The sequence below is a fragment of the Alligator mississippiensis genome, chromosome 4 (assembly GCF_030867095.1).
Source record: "Alligator mississippiensis isolate rAllMis1 chromosome 4, rAllMis1, whole genome shotgun sequence".
NCBI lineage: Eukaryota > Metazoa > Chordata > Crocodylia > Alligatoridae > Alligator > Alligator mississippiensis.
Window position 1 is genome coordinate 123,127,616 of NC_081827.1, and position 21,847 is coordinate 123,149,462.

Below are 21,847 nucleotides of genomic sequence, written 5' to 3' on the forward strand. Positions count from 1 at the left end.
CTTTCTCTTTGTCTCTAAATTCCTTTGTAAATGTGTGCATCTTACAGGTAGGAATAGGGTGTTTAAAAGAAGTAGCATATGTACCATATATATTGAAGTTGCTCATGTAAGTAAAAAGCTTCACATGATCACATGAATAAAATTAATTCAGTTTTAGAAATAATGCATCTTTTGTTCTTAAGATCTTCACAGCAGGACTATTACAGCAATGCAGCTTCTCCTTTTTTAGCTGTATGTAGTTTTGCAAGCATGGGTCACATTAATTCTGTTTGCTAGTATCACAGTAGCTGTTCTACATGTTCTCCCATGCCCGTCCAAGAAGTTATCATCCACAAAAATGTTTGCCCCTTATAATTCCTGTACCATCACAGCATTGCTCCAACGCTACCAAAACATGGAATTTGCTTGATAGATGTATTTTATAGAAGGGTCCCAATATGACCCATGTCTATTGCATGTAAAGGGAAAAGGAGCTCATGGAGCTCATATGCCTTAAAGCAAATGAGACTAGTAATCCCCAAATCTAGAATGCTGGGAAACCTGGGAACATGCCCCAAGAAAACAAACAAGTGATACATTCTCACTACTTGGTGAGTTGGGGAAGTAATCTGAAACCTCTGAATCTAGGAGAGGAGCTGTAGATACAGGGTAGATGGAAACTTACCTTGACTTGTGGATAATACCAGGGGATATGAACACATGTACATCTAGTGTTTCAAAAGGGCAACAGCTGTTAGGTTCAGATTGTTACCAGATTGTTGTGTGCCAGCAAACAAATGTAGCAAAACAGTCCAGTAGCAGGCAGAAAGCACACCCTCGTAAGAAGCAAAATACCATTCCCTTGCTTTTTACCACCAATTGTCTTAAGAGCTACTGCAGATACATGTGGAGGATGTAAAATGAATACTTAACATGCTGCTGCCTATTCTTTGCTAGATGCCAGTGGTCCATGTTGCCAGTGATTTTTAACTGGTTGGCCCTCTCTGCCCCACAACCCTATGCACTTATTTCCCTTCATATACTTTCATCTGAAATGAGGAATGTTTATTCTTTCTTGCTATCAAGGAATGTAGTACAAGTAAGTATTAGAAATTATCTCTGCTGGACATGCAATCTAGTTTCCCACAATACCCAACCCTAGTTCACCTTCCTTGTCCATTTTCTGGACATCTCATGAGACGTTTCTTACACAGGATTTTGTGTCTTTTCTCCAGTTGGGACAGTAAAACCTGTACTTCCCCAACACGGGGAAATGTTTTACGATATAAATTATTTGTGCTCAAGGAAAGAAATGTAACTTAGGTGTCCAGTATAAGTTCTTCAAGATGCATCCCTTTTCTCTGCTTCACTGTCTAGCATCACTCCACACTTCTTTGAATTCCTCTGCACTACATATTACAAAAGCCCACACCCTGAGGCTCTAATACAATTCATCTTGGAAGTGGTCTCTCTCCAGTCTTCACACAGCGGTTTGAAATCTGTTGTGTATCTCAAGTTGACAGTGTTAACTATGTTTATCTGAGGACAGGGGAGTTGGGAATAGGCCTTTCTCTATAGTGTCTTTGACTCTGGTGTTTGCTTCTTTCCTTTCGTCCTTAGGTCTGAGTTTGACTTCTCAGACATACCGTGTTATGTTTCTATTTTCCCAATGTAGATTGAGTTAACTTGTCTTATATGACTGTTTTAAATTATTCCATCTGGTAAGTGTTTTGTTGATGGAATTCTCTGTTCAAAAATACATTCTACTGGGGTTCCTCTCTAAATTGCTATGAAACATAATAGCAAAATACAAAAAGTGAATATACTATTTAAATGTACATAATAATGCAAACTGACTTCAATGTCACAGATTTAAAAAATATGGTAGGACACTTAATTTAAAAAAAAAACCCAATTCCAAGTATTGAGGTTCAAGGCTACAGTTGCTGCTTAAGTTTACAGCATATTAAAGCTTGGATTCTAATTCATTCAAGAACTGAGTCACAAGGGGGTATCACATTCATTCTGTTTTGATAGTGATTTCTAGCCAGTAGTCTTAATAAAAATATTTAAAGTAATACTAAATTCCTGAAACTGTCATATTTTATTGCAGAATATTAATATTAAACAGTCTTTCTGCACAGGTCACATTCACTGGACAGTGCAAGTTTTTGTTTCTCGGTTCTTTGGGATTCTGTAAAACGTTGCATAACATTTAAACAGTGGTCATGTTCTTCAGTCATTCCTTCCAGCACAGATAGTACAAGGGAGCCAGAAACTGAATTAAATGGTTATTAGATACATTCCCTTACAACAAAATGGAGCTTACCTTTGACATATGTTCAGTGATAGTGGTGCTTGTTAGGTGTATACTTATGAGGAAAGCAGAGGTAATAATGAACTTTACTACAGTAACCTTCCACTGGCATAAAGACCTAAATTTATTTACGTCTTATTTAAGAGACCTGTAACTAACATCGCTGCTGAGTCAGTTAGCCCTGGTGATCTGCCAATTTTCAGCAGAGTTCAGATGTGGTGAACTTAAATCCCATATTTTACAACTGTGAGAAGAAACTATTGCCTCTCAAACCACTATGCAATTACCCAGCACTGTATTAGATCACCAGTTTTCAAACTTTTTAGACTCAAGGCACCTCTTGTTAAACTCGAGGCACACTTTGACAATGCCAGCTTATAACTTTCACTGGTTTCTTGAGGACAGGAAAATATAATAATTTTTCTGTTGCAAAGAACTCGGACCACGAAAGGTCAGACCGTTTTTGACACTATGGATTCCTATTTGAAATCTCTGAGTTTCGTGTGAATCATATGTAGGTGTTTTCACAAGGTTCCACAGCACCCTGGTTGAGAATCACTGTATTAGACAGTTTTCCTTGCAGTGGGTACATCTACACATTCAGTTTAGGTGATGTGATAAACTCTAGCTCAGTTCACACTGTAGTCAGCTGCTCCCAGGCACAGTGTTTATACATGTGCCCAAGACTGCAGCACATTGAGCCCAGGGCAGAGGAGCTCTGGACTGGCAAGGGAGTCTTGGGGGTCAGCCCTAGGTTCTGGGTGGCAGCTTTGGGTGCCAGAGGGGCTGGCTGGGGCATGAGGGTGCTACAGTGCAGGGCTAGTTGGCAGCCAGCAGCATTTGAGCACACACAATTACTCGAGGACAGTACTATCCTACAGTGGACTTAATTAATTTACTGCACCCTAATACTGGCACACATATAGACTGTGACACTTGACTGCGGACCTAATTAGTCAGCTCCAAAATAAAGTGCGCATGTAGATTCTTGCAGTGTCTTTTTTTTCCTGCCCCCCCTCCTCTGTTGCCCTAAGTCTCTTAGTATTAACATTTGAAGTGTGCTGTCTTCCCAGTGAGTGTTTTACCAACTTCCTCCTATATTTCTCAGGTTTATGGCATTATGTTGGGAACTTCACAAAGGGGATGATGTATCCGTCTATAAACTCACTGGGGGGGACCACCAGGGTTTGGGAGAGACCCTGTTCCCCCTAGCGCGCCGCCTCCCCCCTCCCCTCCCCCCCCCCCCCCCCCCCCCGTTAACAAGGAATAACCGCCACAAATTGTTAGAGAGTAGGTTTAGACTAGACATCCGAAGGCACTACTTCACAGTCAGGGTGGCTAGGATCTGGAACCAACTTCCAAGGGAAGTGGTGTGCGCTCCTACTCTGGGGGTCTTTAAGAGGAGGCTTGCTGTCTACCTGGCTGGGGTCATTTGAGCCCAGTTTTCTCTCTTGCCCAGGGCAGGGGTTTGGACTTGATGATTTACAAGGTCCCTTCTGACCCTACTTCTATGAATCGATTTGGCATTTGATATTAATTAATGATCACTGCCATCCTTAATAGTTACTGGTATAAAAAGATTACATCAGTCTCTTTCTAACCTGGTGATTTCTGTTGGTAGCTGCTAGTGCTTCTGCATGGGTGTTAAGCCAGCTGTGTGAATAAGTAATTCACCTTTCACAATCCTTGGACAGAGACTCTCCTATCTCCGTAATTAAGATTAGTAAAACTGAAGCCAGCACTGGACTCTCAGGTGCTGAACACCTAAAGTCAGAAGCAGCCCCTTCCTGAGGATGGCCAGTGCCCAGTTTGGGGGAAGAGGCAGGGAACAGCAATTTCCTTCCCCTCTCTGGACTGGTCTGGGAGAGCAGAGGAGGGGAACAGCAAGGTCCTGTGTTATGACTCCTTTCCCAGAGTTTTCTAATTATTCACCAGTAACGGTCTAACATAAAATGTATAAACAGTTTCAGATGAGCCGTATCAAATCCTTTGCCCTCCAGTATTTAGTAAAGTATCATGTGCATGTTTGTGAATGAAATCAGTGTTTTTTACTTACGAATTAAAAAAAAAATTTAAGAGTTTATTTCTAGATTTATTATTAAAGTTATGGGTTTTTAAGTGTTTAATTTTAGAAAGTTTGAAAGTTATTTGGGATGTATCTGAATATATTATTATTCAGTGGTTATTTAATATGTCAATGATAAAATCTTAAAGGAAGACTTAACCTATTAGTACCACTTCATTAAAGAACTGTACTGTTGTAAGCTCATACACTACTTCAGTACCTGTTTGTGGATCTCGTACATACTTCAGGTAGTAAAGCAGTTACACTTGCCCAATGAATTATTTGGGAATGAAGCCTAGTAAGACACATAAATATGACCATAAATTCTACAGGTTACATTTTTAATAATATTTACTGTTTTAACTATTAATATCAGGTAATAGCTAAGAGGAAAGAAGATTCTGGAAAAATAAAACTTTTGCTTCATTGGACACCAGAGGACATGTGAGTATATTGGTTGCCAATGATCTGATGCCACATTTGAGGGCTGAGCTGAAGGAAGAGATTGCAGAAAATATGTTGTTTGTCATGAATGTGTGCACAGCATTCCTTCTGAACACTTTTACAATAAATGTCTTGTGTAACTATCTTGACCTTTATGCAACTCAGAAGCATGCATTTTTGTTGCTTTCTGACACAGTAAAGGATAAAAGGTAGAGCTTGTAAACATAAAAGGTTTTGCTTCACATATTTCTTGAAATGATGGATTTTCAAAACCGCTTTTGTTCTTTCACTGTGGGTCATCTAATTCAGCATATTTCCAGTGCTGTGAATGTTAAAGAAGACCATCTAAAGTGGACACCCAAAAGTGTAATAATCAGTGCTTGTATACCAAGACTGGAAGAAACACAAAATAGGTGCTACGGTCTGTCAGTAGAATGACTGTGGAAAGATGCCTTTTTGGTACTTTCAATTGAAAACCCACAAGACTGCTTTTTCGCATTCCTTTCTGCAAAAAAAAATCCCCCAAAATCCCATGCTGCTCTTAAGCTTTGATTTTTCTGCCCCCCCCCCCCCCGCATATTTGATTGAATTTTCTTTATATTTGGAATATTCTGTCAAATTTCAAATTACTACAGTTGTAGCTGAGTTGTGCAAAATGAGTTGTCATCTGCTTGAGTTAGGACAGAAGATACTGAAAGTTGTAAATATAAGTAAGCTTGTATATCCTTCAGTTTTCCAAACTGCTCTATTGAATGTAGATTAGAATTTATTACACTTATTTTCAAAAAAGAAAAGTTTCTGTGTACAAATATTATAATCCTAATTACAGTAAAAGTTCCATTATCCGGCACCGTACAAGCTGGCATGCTCTGTTTAACCGGCATGCCGGCTTGTAAGGCAAAGTGAAACAGGAAGTGCTCACCGTGGCACTTCCAGTTTCTCCGAGCCCCCACAGCCCAGAGCAAAGCAGCCTGTGCTGCCGAGCCCGCCGTGGCCTGGGGGCATAACAGGCTGCGTGGGGCCCACTTCCCTGGCCCACAGGCCCCGCAGGAGGGTCAGCGATGCTGCGGGAGGGTCAGCGACATAACAGGAGAAGCGGTGGCCTGAACAGGCAAGGACACCTGTTTGGAACACTCAATTAACTGGCATATTTTGTTATCTGGTATCCCTCATTCCCAGGGGATGCTGGGTAACAGAGCTTTTACTGTATATGGAAAGGTGGAATAATCCTTTGCCTTATGGAAAAGTAGACTATTCCTTGTTTTAACATTATTAGGAGAGCCATTAGGAGTGTAGTTTAGCCAACGTTGTGCAATCCACGGGGGTTTCCCACAAGCTTTCGAAGCAAATAAGCTCCTTTTTAAAAGCAACCCTAATTTGATAGAAATTAGTACATAAATTTGAAATTAGGCATGGATATTCAAGTTCAAATGTTATATTAATGAATTTTGCTATTTAAGAAAACAAGAATCATAATTAAATGTGCACTCAGTGACCTTTTCTGGAAGAGGGAAACTTTTTTAGGTACAGTGATCCTTTGTAATCAAGCAGATTTGAATTAGAGGCTGATTTTGGCACTGGCAATGAGGACAGTATACAAACCTAAGTGTTTTAAAGCTTCATTAGCAGGTAGGGATGCACCATGTTCTGATGGACTAATTTAACTATTGAAATAGTTAGAATTCAAAAATAGTCATGTGCAAATCATGAACACAGTTGTGTGGATCTACTATAATTGCTACCTTCAGAAGATGAGGATGGCCGGTAAGTTGTTTTTCCTGGTGTCCTTGACATTGGGGCTCAATTCCGCATCTGTGTAAATTTTAATCAGGAGGGGAAAGAGTGGAGAATAATATTGTAGATGCCAGTGAAAGGTATGATTTTTGTCACTCTTAGAAAATATACTATCACTTGATAATATCCTATAATAATAATGTGAATTTATGGTACTGTAACAGGTTTATTCTACAGTGTTACCACTTTATGTAGTTATTCCTATTGCAGGCAAATGGTTATTTGGTTAACTGGTTTATAGCTGAAGGTTTTTAGTGTATTAGCATTAAAAGAAATTAGACTTAAATTGTAGTGTAACTGTGTTTCTTTTAGAAAATCAAATTGAATTTCAGTATTTTTTATGATAATCACCAAGATTTTCAAATTTATCTTTTAGCGATAAAGTATCTCAGATTAAGTTGGGCAACCCTTGATTTGATATCAGTACAAAGAACTTGAGAGCTGTTCAGCTTAGAGGGATATATATTACATTAACCTGCTATTTTAGTAGATACACCTTTATTTTTAAGGCAGAGAAGCAGTATCTTCAAGTACATTAATTCAGTTTAATTTGCTACTTGGGGTTAGTTTTATTACTTTAAAATTCTGACTACATAACCTAATTTCTGAGTTGATGACTCAGGATGTACTCTGTGTACAACTAATTACAGGAATGGATTTGGGGTTCAGAGGTGAAGATGTCTGTCATCCAGGGACACTAAAATGTAATACATTGAAATTTGAGAGAAGATAAACATGTTTGTGGTAAACTTATGTAATTCTGGACAGTTTATTATCCTTCTGATAGGAGCTACTAGTTATTTCACTTTTGACATGATTTGTTAGGAGGTTATCCAAACCAATGCCAAATTAATTGTATGTTATACTAGAAATCTTTCATGTCAATGATTTATATCTCAAATCCAATAAAATGTTTTGTGCTACTAAAAGGTTTTGGCTTTTAGTTTTACCAGTAACTTTAATTTTTCTTTTCTCCCCTTCCTACACAGCAAGCACTAAAAACTCTTGGGACAATCCAGGTCAGCAGTTGCTGTGGGAAAGGAGAGTTGCTAAAATAGCAGTTTTTTATAAAGGCTATTATTATCCTGCTGTAGTCCATTACTTTTTTACCTACCTACCAGTCCTCCCACCACATAGCTGTACCAGAACTTTGAGAATCTAATTTATGGCTGGGGTGACCATATGACCTGGGCAAAATGGGACAGTCCTGGCTTCCATAGTCTTGTCCCAGCCAATTGGTCAGAAGTCCCAGAGTGGAGTCCGGTGGGGACACAGAGCAGCATGGTGTGCCAGGCAAGTGAGAGGGCAGGCGCCACTGCTGCTGGGCAGGAGCAAGGCAGGCAGACTGGAGCAGGTGCCACCCTGGGACATACAGTCCACCTTACTTATGACCAAATGCGGCAGAAATATTGAGAGCCAGTTTTCAGTGGACTAGTACTGCAGAGTTTTAAGAACTGGACCAGTGTATTTTGTCAGTTGTTACCAGCTCTCCTCTCAGCCCCACCAGGCTTACATTGCTGAGTGTATAATAACCAGGTTTTACTGTGTTTCAATATAAGAATTGTCAGAAACTGAAAATTTTACTTGTAGGATATCTGTTCTTTTTTTCCAAAAAAAGAAATGTTTGTAACTTCAGGATTTCTGGTTCAGAAGTCACAAATTTGTACAAATGCGTCAAGCTTTAGTTTCATGATAATTAAACAGACAATTAATAAATTCATTAGCTCAGCATGATGCTCAGGGCATTTACCTGAAATTTACCTTATTCTTACCTAATCCTTGCAAACATCAAACATTCTATTTTTATTATTTATTTTGCCACTGCAAGTCCAATAAAATATATTTTCTTTGGTGTCACTGTCCTTTCTCACTGTCCACCTTTTTCTTGTTTAACAGTACCAAAGTTGGTAGTACTCCAGGTCCATTATATCTAAGGAACTTATACACCAACTTTTCCTAGCAACAATTTTGCACTGAAAAATTTAAGAGGCTTTGAATTTTAACATAACAATTTGTCCTTTTTTCCGATGAGGATGCTTTTTGAAAAGTAAAATATGAAGATTGCATTAAAATGCTTCATGTATATTCATTTACCTCATAATTTTATGGTGAGAAAAAGGGTTTATCTTTTTTGAATATTTTTATTTTATTTATTTATTCATAGTCTGCCTGATGTGTGGGTAAATGAAAGTGAACGACATCAATTAAAAACTAAAGTAGTTCATTTATCAAAACTACCAAAAGATACTGCCTTGCTTCTGGACCCAAACATATACAGGTAAATTTTGAATCACTTTATTTAAAACAATCTTAAACCTCACTTAACTTTTTGACGTCAAAAGTCAGGATTGCTTATTGCTGATGCATCAGTACAGGGCTCTTCGACTCTGTCAGCGTCCAGAGGTTAAGTTCTGAGGTTTTAAATAATTTCAGAATTACTTCTTGAACTGATCTCTAGTTACTGAGAAACGGGGAATGTGTGTATTTACCAAGTGTATTTTACTTTTTTGTGCTTGGTGTACAGAAATTCTAGTAAAGGAGGTACATACAGTGGAATCCTGAAAGATCACTTCTGTTAAGATCACATACTGGTTTGTATACCAATTTTTTTAAAGTCCAAATTTATCTTTACATATATTATATTCAGCTGTAATACATGCAGTATTACTTTGACATCTGTACTTGCGTACAAGTACTATTCTTTTTTTAATGGAAGATTCATTAGAGAAGAAGGGGACAGTACATGCCACATGTCTTTAAGCCACATTCATAATTGTGTATTTAGGTCTTCAGAATGGCCTCTAATCCATCACATCTCTAATTTTTCCTGATTTTTTTTTTTTTTCCCCCCTCTGTATTAGTGTATTCCACTTAATCCTGTCAATACCCACAATTGTATCAATGTAATCTTTTTAAAGGTAATCTGAAATGCTTTTAATTTCCTCTTCAGATTGTTGAGGATTCCAAATTATTAGATGACTGTGTATGTATATAGACTGAATTACAGAAATACTTCAACAAATAGTAAACCCAATCTTTCTCCATTTGCCTGCCATGACCATAGTTCAGTGTTCTTGTGTTTCCTCTCTAATAGTTGATCATATCACTAATGTCTAAAGCAGTACATGGAACACTTAACTGAGGTCTGGATATGTAATAAGCCTTTCAGTTTACCTTTAATAGTCAATGTACTTCACTAATCAAATTAATGAAAACTTGGTTTAAATACAAAGAGAGTTCTCCTTGCCTATATGTGCTGTCTCTCTAAATGTAAGTATTTAAAATACTTACTTGAATATGAATTACTGGTGAAATCAGTAATTCATAAAGATACGAGCAAAATTGGATTGTATATTGTTCTAAAAAACAGACTTTTAACACAGAGTGTTATTACCTACTTTAGGTATTAGTTACCTGTACTTCCATTGCCCTCACTGAATTTAACTCGTATTGTTTAGATTATTAGATCAGACATAGATTAATTTATTCTCTGCCAATTTCTTATGAAACCTTATGAAAATGAATGTTAACCTTTTCAAGAAAAAAATGTATAGTCCTTGGATTAAAAGAAAAACTATTACAAATATTCCCAAGTATGTAATGTGTAGTCTAGAGTTTTATCAGTGTATGATTCCAAGAACTTTGGGGGTGAGGCACAATATTATGAGATCAAAGAAATAATGGGGAAAGAATTATTCAAGGACACTAGTCACAGCCATTAATATTTTAATAAAATCCTGAACACAATAGAAAAGTGAAATAATGGCTCCTTGTCTGAAATATGCACTAATTTGGGATTATCTAAAATGGCATTTCAGTTTTAATCAGATTTAATGATTATCATGAGTTCAGTGTTCTCCATATAAAAATACGTTGTTAGCTAATAAGAAGATCTTGAAACACAAAATGTTTTTTCTTTTGCAGAACAATGCCACAGAAGAGGTTGAAGAGGTAAAAATCAAGCAAGCGGGGACACCTGCAGTCTTAGTCACTGACAATGGATTTAGAAATAAAGTTGCACATTAGTCACCCCCATCCTTTTTCTTTTAAATTCTTAGATAATATTTATGCTTAGTGTAAACATTCTGTGAATGCAGTTGATGCTTCTGTGGAATATATTAATATATTACTGTATATCCACATTTTCATGGAATGGTACAGTGGGAGACTGAGCAAACACTCTTCTGGCAACTTAGTGGAACAGCTAAAAAGGCTTTGCATGCTTGCTGCTTTAAGGTGCTTTTTTTTCTTTAGTGAATACAGTAGTTTATCTGAAAAGAGAAAGCGATCATCATAACGTACCCTCTCACTTTCCAGGAGAACTATTAATGAGCTGATAGAAATCTTGTCAACAGTAACTGAAACTAACATACCCTGGGCGGTGTACAAACTACCAAGGGATTATTGTATTACTTCTAAATATGGTGGAAAGTAATCAGTTATCATTGTAACCTCATGTTTCTTCACAAATCCATAACAAGAGGTGTTAAATTATAAACTATGAACCCATGTTAGTGGTATGCCTGTTTTTCCCAATCAAGTATAAATACATATACTAAGGCTGAAAGGTGTTGATAGAGTGTTGCAGTATGTCTGACCCTTTTATCAGAACTAGCATAGTATGTTAATGAGATCTACTTTTATGAATGGTTTTTGAAAAACCTTTAGTTAAGCAGGTAATGATATTGGTGTCTTATTTTAATTTTTTTGACCTTTGAGACTCCTATTCACATGTAAAGTGTATTTTTTTTTTTTATTTGGTCTAACTTTCTGGATGTAAAGAAAATAGTATTTTTTAAAAACATCTAGAAATTTAATTCTTTATGCACCAAAGTTGGCTATGAAAAGGAAAATTAAATCACTTTCTTGCTTAATAAGCAAGAAGTCATGGATTTTTTAACTGACAAATAGAAATGTGTCTAATCTGTTAGTCTTATATGGAGACAAAAATGTTGCATATAGATAATAGGATGTTGCTTGTAAATAATTCAGCAGATTTGTAATATATTTTTATATTATGAAATGTACTGTAGATGTTTTCTAGGGGCATGAAAGTTAAAATGTATATATTATGGTAGAAATAATATTGAAGGATATTGTAATTCACTAGGGCTGCCAGAAGAATTGTTTAAAAAAGCACCTTCCTTAACAATAAAAAAGTCTTTTGCATACCTAAGGGAATATATATACTACTGTTAATATCTGTTATAAGGACAAAAGTACATTGAACATCCTTCCCAGAAATCTTTGAGGGATGAACAATACCCATAATGAATTTTTGGCACTCCTTCCTGATATTGAACGTAAAATCGGTCATTTCCTTGCTGTTGGAAGGAACAAATATGAAATGTGTGGATATATGCAGTCAAACTGCAGAATTAGCCCTCCTTGTTGGGGAGGAGTTTTCACATTACTACAATGAATCTAAAAACCAGCAGTTTTTACACTAAATTTTTATTAAATAGAATAAAGCTTAGAAATAACCTTTTGGCTGCAGGAGTGAGCATATTCTAATATAATATAAATGCATTCTGCATTGGTACTGACATGAGAGACTCACTTAGCTCCAATGGGTTAAAAATGTTACTTATACTACATGAAAAAAATCTTATCAAACAAAATGAAGTGCAGATTGAAAGCACTGCTAATATAAGATGTTCTGGAATGGTTGTTTAATAAATAAGGGTATTATTATTCATACAATCTGTAGCAATGTGACTTTATTTTTGAAAAAAATGCAGTTTTTTGTTTTGGGGTTTTTTTGTGTTTTTTTTTGTTTTGTTTTGTTTTTTGCTTGAGCACTTCATCTACTGCTTTTTCTGTACCTATAAATAATTTACAGTCTCTTTGGTTCCTTTTTGAATTTATTATAAAATTGCCAAATAGAAGTGTTTCAGATATAGTTTGTATTTGTATTTTTTTAATTTTATTGCTTCATGAGTTTCTTGTAAGTCATTTATAATTGACAGATGATTGTAGACCTCACCTGAGTATTTTTTCTAATAAAACAAAGCAAACAACCACATACTAGCTTCAGAATTGTAACCATTCAATAACGCTCTTCAATACAGAGCTGAAGATAAAAGTTTTAAATCCATTTAGTTTCTCTGTAAATTATTGAATGCACAACGTTTTGCACCTCAGGAATTATTGGATAGTTGCATCTGAATTTGTGCTGGTAGCCAAAAGGTAAGCGCTTCTTTTTTTTTTCTTTGCCTTAGCTAGAAGGAAGTTTTTCAACTTGTATAATAATAAATATAAACACATGTAAACATAAACACTTTATATATTTAATTCTTTTATGGTATTTTATATTCACCTGTTGGGATCCTGTCATCCTATGTATGCTAGCCAAACAAAAGTGACCCTTTAAAGCTTCTATTTGGGTAAGTTTAGTTGGTTGTGTTTGGGAAGACTGGTTGCTTTTTCAAGGTAGGCCATGAGGATAAATGTAATGCTAATGATATTTTGCTTTTCATTCCAGCTTATTTTCATCTAGCTTTTAAATGAATGAAAGCTAAAGAAAATCTGTTATTAAATGCATACTCCTAATTTCTCTCTCAACTAATAAAGCTGCTGTGTAGAGTTCTTTTGTAGACAAACTCCAGAAAATGGCTAATGATGAATCTGAAATAATCCTGTTAGTTTAATTATTTTAAATGCATTTCTGTTAAAACGGTTATTCTTTTAGTACTTAATATTATGGCCTGTAAAAATCTGAAGTTCTGTTGTGTCCAGCGCTAACCAAACATGGAAATTAACGTGTTCTGCCATGAAGACTTTTAAATTTTATCTTTTATATGCCTGAGGAATGTTCTGATTTGTGAAATACAAAGGCAGAAGGGAGGAAAAGAGCCCTAGTCTCTTCAAAGGGAAAATGATTCTGCAGTCTCCATCATGGATTTGAAGTTTGCAAACCAGCTCTAATATTCCCAACCTGTAGCAATGCCCAGCCCTTCCTCCTTCCTGCAGTCTCATGCCTGTTGTTCTTTGTTCCTGTTTGAATTGAATTATAGAGAACATGAGCTAGAGAGAAATGTCTACATTATGCACTAAGAGTTGCCAGGGTAGGACAGAGATGTGCTAGTGTAATCCAAGTATCAGTGCAAGATCATAATTGCCTAATTGAACAGAAATTAGGATTCAGTAAATATGCATGATTTGTATCAGTCTCTATATCTGTGGAGAAACCTTCCTTCTATTGTGGTTGAAAATTGTTGCCCATCTTCTAGACATTTGGGTGGACCTAGTTGTAGATGTAACCTGATGTTTGGTGGGAGAAATTTGAGGAAGACCTTTTCGCTCATTTGCATCAGAAAAAATAAGAGCATAACATTCTCTAAAGGTTATATTTTAGCATTAATCTGGGGGCAAATAAATTGCAGTGAGTCAAAAGGAGACATGTTTTCATTGTATATCAGCTGTTTTGCTGTAACTGTCCATGTATCTGCTGTTACCCTATATACTTATTTACTTGGATTTAAGAATTTTTCTTTTCCCCCAGTCAACTTGGGAAAGGGAGCGGGGGGAGGAAGGGGGTGAAAGCCTTGCCTTGGATTTGAGTACTGGCTAGGGCAGATGGTTGCTACATTCCAAGCTATGGATCAAAGCAGGACCTGAGCTACTGAGAAGGGGGTGCATAGCAGAGGAGTGAAGGGGACACCTTTTGGGGGAGGGGGGTGCATGCAGAGGAGACTGTGGTGGAGGCAGGGGCAGTGGGGGAAATCTGTCATGTGCAGCTTGGGGAGAGGAAAGAGGTGACCACATGTCCTGGTCCACCACACTCCCCATCCCTGCTTATCTTTTGCTCCAGAGCTGTTTCCGCTTGCCCAGAGCTGCTGTTTGCTTCCTGACTGGGCCAGGTTGTTGCCACTGACTGCCCTGGAGCCTGAGCCACTACAGGCGGCCAGTGGATGATGGGGTAATGGGCAGGTGTCTGCCCCCCCCCCCCCCCCAAATGCTGCATTCCCTGCCTCAGCAGTAAGGGGGTGGAATTTAAGAGAACTCCCCCATTAATTAGATTCTATGTATGGTGAATGATAACAAATTCATACATTTTCTTTTTATAGAATATTTTTGGGGGATTGTCTTAAATTCAGAGTAGCCTTGGATGTGGGTAAATAGGGTACAATTTCTTTATTTTAATAGGATTTCTTCCCACTGCAGTTAATTTGATGTACAGCAGAGAATGACCCAGATTCATTTATTAGATATGTTGATCTATCAATATCTAATGAGAGCAAAGCTTTTTATAAGAATCACTGATTGTTAGATATCTTAAATTTTAAGATGCCTATCTTGAGGCACTCTATAAAGGTGCCAAAATTTAGGAAGTGGTGAACTTCTGTTCGCTCTGAAATTTGCTACCTTTTCCTGTGTTGTATTGGATACCAAACTCTTGAAGAACCCCAGATCTCCAGTCATTTTGGAATACCTCTGCCTACATTTTGTGTGGATGGTAGGGCATTTGTAGAAGCAAAGGTAGATTTTTTTTTTTCTGCAAATAGAGAGTATATGGCATCTGGAAGGCTGGGTTAGCTGGAAATAACTTGCTGGGAATTGTATGATCATGTAGTACTGGATCATGCTTTAATTCTGTCTACTACAGTGCATTAAAAACAGAAACTAGTACTTTTTAATGTTTTTACTTTTATTATGCAAGTACTTTGTGTGAAATGAGTTTGGTGTAATTGAGACAAGAACAGCACCAGGCATACTGATATGACTTGATTTCTGCAAAAGAATAGACTCAGGTGATGTTCTGATTTCAGTTACAGTGATATAAATCTGGAATTAGCTCCATTTGAAAGCAGGATTCAGTACTAGTGTACTTGAGATCAGAAATAATTTATTAACTTTATTCCTTTTTGTGTTTCAGTGCAAGATTATTCTATTTAAGTAAAACTGGTCTTATCCAGTATTTCAAGTTTTATTTAACATTTCATCCTCTGCTGCTGTTTTTATTTACAATTTGAATTTTCTGTACATGAGTGCAGGCAGAAATGTTTCTCAATTTGTTCTAAGTTGGGGGGGTGGAGATGGGGGCACGGCAAGAATCCTATTGGAAGAGTTTATTTTTAAGAGTGCAAATAGTTGAACCTACAGTCCGTTTCAGTCATTTACTATAAGTTGTTTGAGTAAATGTTCACAGATCTATTCTGCAAATGGCTCCCACTTGCACATGGATTTGCAAGTAAAATAAACACTTGGATCCCTGAAAACAGTATTTTAAACAGAACATTCCAGAAGGGAAAGATGGCCTACGCATAATTTAGATTTTTTTTTTATAACCATATAAAAATGCCCCTATATTTATTAATGATCAGGTGTTTTTGTTAGGTTACCAACAGGTTCTTTAAAATAACGTTACATAAATTTTAAAAAGCAAATGGGAATGTGCTGGCTTGGTAAAACTGAGCTGTCAAAAAAGGATTAAACTGCCCCTTGTTGAGGGTAAATTGAAAGCTCTTCCTCTGGATGAGAGTGTCCCTCTCCTGAGAAGGCCCTTTGGAGCCAGGCCCAGCGTGAATTCACAAGAGGCAAGCATCTGGCTTTGAGACCCTTCCCCTTCTGAATCTCTTGCTTCCCTGGTGATCTATAGCCCTCCCACCTCTGGGAGCTACTTCCTTTTAATGAGCTCCCTCAAAGTAAGAGAGTGTTTTCTCCTTTTAAGTGGGGGAGGAGGAGTTCAGAGACTGCTTCAAAACAGTCGATCTTTATTGTGCCATTCCAATTCCCCCTGTGCCCTGAGACCTTCTTTCCCTCAAGCTCTCTGAGCTTCACTCTTTCTCTTTAGGCTCAGCCAGCCACACTTGTATCAAAGCAGTTACAAAGCTATAGTCTTGCAGGGTCTTCTCCAGGAGAAACTGAATATATGAAACCCAAGAATGCTCCTCTATCCTATGCTTAATCTGCTTTGTACAACATTTTTGTTGGGGAAAATTCTCTGCCGGCAGGCTTTTCAACTATTTCATGCTGCCACTGTAGCCAATAGTAGTCCAGTCATGTATATAAAGATTTCATAGACGTTAGGGCTGGAAGGGACCTCGGAATATCTTTGAGTCCAGCCCCCTGTCCCAGGGGCAGGAAGACAGCTAGGGGCAAAGGATTCCAGCAAGATAGGCATCCATATGTTACTTAAGAGTCCAGAGTAGGTGCTTGCACCACCTCTGGAGGAAGTCTATTCCAGGCCTTGGGGGCTCGGACAGTAAAGACGTTTTTCCTTATGTCCAGCCTAAAAACGGTCTTAGAAGAGTTCATAACTGTTTGACCTCGTCATCCCTTGGGGCGCTCTGGTCAATAGGTGTTCTCCCAGATCCTGATGTTACACCCCTTACATACTTATAGGCTGCCACCAGGTCACACCTGAGCCTGTGCTTTTCCAGGCTGAAGAGTCCCATGGCTCTCAGCCTTTCCTCATAAGGCCTATTCTCCTGCCCTCTGATCATGTGCATGGCTCTCCTCTGGACTCTCTCAAGCTTTTCCACATCCTTTTAAATTTGTGGAGCCCAGAATTGGATGCAGTACTCCAGCTGTGGCCTCACCAACACCAAGTACAGCAGGAGGATGACATTTGCTTGAAAAGCATCTATGAATGCAAGCAGAGTGTTGCTCGCTTTACCAGCTGCAATATCACATCAGTGACTCACATTCATCTTGTGGTCAGTTCTGACCCCCAAGTCTCTTTTGGCTGTGGTGCAAGCCTATAAGCGTGATGTGCGGTCCCCCCCAGGTGCAGTACCTTGCATTTTTCGATATTGAATGTCATCAGGTTTTTATCAGCCTATTTTCTGAGCCCATCAAGGTCGGCCTAGATCTATAGGCCGACCTTTCTGAGCCTAGATAGGTCGGCCTATCCTCAGGTGTGGACACTTTAGCCCAAAGTTTGGTGTCATCAGCGAACTTGGCCAGTCATCTTCTGACACCAATGTCCACCTGGTTAATAAAGATGTTAAAGAGTATAGGTCCAAGGACAGAGCCTTGGGGGACACCACTGGTCATCCACTTGGTGGTCATCACCACCATGATGATTCACTTCCATTGATTACCAACTTCTGGGTCTGACCTCGGAGCCAATTCCCCAGCCATCGGACTGTGATGTAGCCACAGCTGCAGTTGGCCAATTGTTCCATGAGATCATGGGACACCAGATCAAAGGATTTTTTAAAGTCCAGATAAGACGCCAATCTCTTCCAGGTGATAGGTCACCTGGTCATACAAAGATATGAGATTGGCCAGGCAAGACCTACCTGCAACAAACCTGTGCTGACTGTCCCTCAGGACATTGCCATCAGCCAGTTTGTCAAGAGTGGTCTCTTCGATAATTTTTTCCAAGATCTTCCCTAGGATATAGAGGTCAGGTTGATAGGCCTGTAGTTCCCTGGATCTGCTTTTCCTCTGTTTCTTGAAGATGGGCACCACATTGACCTTCCAGTCTTTGGGCACTTCACTGGAGCACCACGAGTTCTTGAAGATATTTGCTAGTTGCTGAGCTATGATGCCTGCCAGCTCCTTAAGTACTCTGGGGTGCAAACTATCCGAAACAGCTGACTTGAAGGTGTCCAGCCTCTCAAAGTGTTCCTTTATATTGTCTGTAGTGATGTAGAGTATAAATTCACCTTCACCTTGGCTGTCTCGCACCATGTTAAGCAGGGCAGTCCCTTTGGGCTGGTGAAAAACCGGCACAAAATACCCATTAAGCAGGTTGGCTTTTGTCTGGGTGTTGGTTGTCAGTTGTCCCATTTAGTTTAGCAGGTGTCCAATGTTACCCTTGCTTTTCTTCAGATTCCTCACATATCTAAAAAAGGACTTTTTATTGTCCTTGATACAGGTAGCCAGTTGGAGTTCAGTTGCAGTCTTGGCTTTCCTGGTTTGCTCCCTGCAGATCCAGATCACTGCAGAATATTCTTCCTTAGTGGTGATTCCAGTCTTCCATCCTTTACAAGTCTCTCTTTTTAGACGAGGAGGTTCATGAGTTCCCTGCAGAAGGGTGTTGTGCCCTTTTGCTACCTTTCTTCCGAGATGGGATGCATATCACTTGTGCTTTCAGGATTGCTCCCTTGAGAAGCAACCACTCATCCTGAACTCCCCTCCCTGTCAAGTCATGGTCCCTTAGGACCTCACCAACAAGCCTCCTGAGCTTGTCAAAGTCAGCTTTCCTAAAGTCAGGGACTTCTGCATTGCTGACTGACTTACCAGCTTTGTGGTGGATAGTGAAAGTGATCAGCTTGTGGTCACTGTCTCCCAGCTTCCCTTCAATTATTAGGTCACTGACTAGATCATCCCCCTTTGCCAGTACCAGGTCAAGCAGCGCTTTACCTCTTGGTGCACAGACTTCTTGAGTCAGTTAGAGCTCATGCATGCATGTGAGGAAGCTTTGTGACCATTTGGATGTGGCTGAGTGCTCTTCCTATGAGATGTCCAGGTAGTTGAAGTCTCCCATGACAACCATGCACCAAGAGCATGCAGACTCAGCCAGTTCCTTGGCAAATTCCTGGTCAAGCTCTTGTTCCTGATTAGGAGGTCTGTAGTAGACTCCTACCATTGTGTCCTTTGTGTCACGTTCTCCACGTATTTTAACCCAGAGGGTCTCCAGTCATCCTTCCTTGGTGCCAACGGCAGATTGCAGGGACGTGTAGCTTTCCTTCACATAGTGCTACATCCCCGCCCCTTCTTTCTCCATGATCTCTCCTGTGCAGGTGTATACTGCTATGGAAAGAGTCTGGGCAGATTACAGCAGGATATGTTTGGTCAAGTTAGTTGAGCTGACCAGTTTTACTTCTGCTGCTGGCTTTGGCCAAAGACCCACTGTTCAGGGCCCTTGCCTCTGCTGCAGCCAGGCTAGTGGTTAATACCCAGAGGCCACCACAGGCGTGTTAGCTATGCAAAACAAATGAAGTTAAATAAGTTAGCACTTAGCTGTCTTCCAGTGGTTCTATCAGGCTTCACTCCCTGGCTGCCTCTTTAGCTTTCAGAGGCTTTGCAGAGCCTGCTAGCTTGTACAACAAAGCCAATGATCAAGCAAGCAAATGAACAGAGAGGAGCCCTGCTCTAGGCTCTCCTGGTGACTGCTTAACCGCTGGCAAATCCAGGCTCCATGCAGCCTGCTTCCTAGGCCAGGTGCAGCCTTTTGAGGCTGCTTTCAGTGTCTTTTATCCTTCTCACTCTGGGCTTACATGGCTAATCCTCTCTTGCTCCCCACATGTGTGTCAGCTCCCTTGCTGCAGGACTCGCTACATCTCAGGACCTGGTTCCCCAGCCTCTGGTGAGTTCTCCCAGGTCTGGGGTGGGTGTGCAAAAGTGCTTCTGGGGCATGGGGCTGTTCAGATTCCCCCAACCCCCTAGTAACAGGACAGTAGGGTATAGCTATCTCTATCTGTGGCCCAGTCATAGGTGGAGTCCCACCAGGTCTCTGTTATCCCTATGAGATGGTAGTCATTCTTGTTTAGCAGGAGGACCAGTTTCTCCTGTTCTGTTCCCCAAGCTCCTGGCATTGGTGTACAGGCACATAAGTGTCCCATTGGAAGCCCTGTTCTTCCCTGCACTCCCAGGAGAACATTGTTCCAGGGCTAGGTTACAGGTGGATTCCCTTGAGTGCCTTAGCCTGCTGGTTTTGCAGAAGTTGCCCAGTGGGCTTGCTTTGGTGGTAGTCCCCCCATCCCCTGGCGAGCTTAGTTTAAAACCCAGATGAGCAGGTCAGCCATTCTGGCTGAGAAGAGCTTCCTTCCCTGTTAAGTGAGGTGGAGGCCATCTCTTCCCAGCAGACCACTGCCTCTCTCACCAGAGAGCGGACTGTGATCATGGATGCCAGAGCCTTCACGATGACACTGGTGCCTCAGTCTTTGCTTGACTACCTCAATCCTCCTCTCCCTCCTCAGCCCGTGACCTGAAACTAGGAGGATCAAGGAACCCCCCCCCACCCCGGCTAAATATCATCCTAAGCAACTCAAAAATTATTTCCAGTTTTTTTTGTGTGTGTGTCTGTGTGTGTGTGTGTATGTGTTTGTGTATAAAACTGCATCCAAGTTTTAGTATGCTTGAGGAGGCTGCCTTATTTTAAATGTTAGAACTGGGGCTATATGTTTGTCTCCCTAGCTGAACTGTTTCATTTATTAAATGTTTTCAAGTCTATTTCACTTGGAAATGTTTCAGTTATGTCTGTCCACAACTCCACTCATGACAGCTGTACTTCTAACTGTTTGAGGCAGCCTTGGAAGTATAAGGGAACAGAAAGAGGAAGATGGCTGCTGCAATTGCTTGTGCAAACCCACCCTCAAATTTATAGAAGTGCCTCGTTTTTGGGAGCTGGTGAAAAACCAGGCCAATATTCTGAGGGAGGAAGCATTCTTCAAAAGGCACTCTGAAAGGATAGATTTCAGAAGCTAGAGGGGGAACAACTTTTACTTTCCAGGGAACTGAGTTGTCTGGACTGTATAAAGGGGGGTGCCTTGATATGATGTCTGTTTTGCTAATTTAAGGCCCAAGGGTGGTTGTGAGGAGACTTATTTATTCTTCAAGGTTGAAGAGCATTGTTCTTGCAGAGAATGGCATGCCCCATTGGAATGGATAGTTGTTTTACCCCAGAGGGAGACTTTGCAAAGCTAGATTACTCAGATTTGTCATCCTTGCTGGCACTCATTGTAATTAATGATCTATCCAAATCAGTGCTGAGGCATATGGAATAGGGCAAGGGTCTTCAACCATTTTAAATAAGTACCCTCGGTGGCCCCCTTTTTAGTAAGTATACCCCCAGGGGGGGTGGCAAGCAGCCAGACCCCGAGCAGGGGCGTTGGGGGTGGCAAGCTGCTGGATGCCAAGTGGGGGAGGAGAGGTGGTGGCCTGACACAGAGCAGGGGAGTGGCAAGCAGCAGAGCAGGGGGGTGTGCAGCTTCACCCAGCGGGGTGTGAGGCCCTGCTCTCACCCTGCCTCAGCCCTGCTCCTATGAGACAGCAGCCTGGGGTGGCGATGCTCCATCCCCACCTATCCCTGTGTACCACCTGGGACCTTTCAAAGTACCCCCAGGGGTACATTTACTCCTGGTTGACAACCCCTGGAATAGGGTATTTCTGGTGCATTAGTTTTTGAGGTAAATATGTCAGCATGGTACCTTTCACTCGCATGAAATTCACAAAAACCCTCCACTTCCTTAAACCCTCTCCCCAAAATAATAACAAAAATACCCACTAACTGAAAACAAATCTAAGCAGCAGCCCAGTCTTGAATATATTTTTTGTGTGATGCTGCCAAG

The 21,847-nt window shown here is 40.0% G+C and overlaps 1 protein-coding gene across 2 annotated transcripts in view; it reads left to right on the forward strand.

Moving 5' to 3' along the window:
* The window catches only part of AEBP2 (AE binding protein 2), an 80,275-nt gene extending 67,651 nt beyond the window's left edge, over positions 1–12,624 (forward strand). Inside the window, exons 6-9 of one of the 2 annotated variants that reach the window (XM_019489463.2) lie at positions 4,738–4,805; positions 8,764–8,877; positions 9,124–9,190; positions 10,524–12,624. In XM_019489463.2, the coding sequence (XP_019345008.1) occupies positions 4,738–4,805; positions 8,764–8,877; positions 9,124–9,178 (237 nt within the window). In that variant the 3' untranslated portion in view covers positions 9,179–9,190; positions 10,524–12,624. The remainder of the gene's footprint in view (positions 1–4,737; positions 4,806–8,763; positions 8,878–9,123; positions 9,191–10,523) is intronic. The other variant, XM_006269775.4, reaches the window with a different exon arrangement.
* Positions 12,625–21,847: the final 9,223 nt, after the last annotated feature.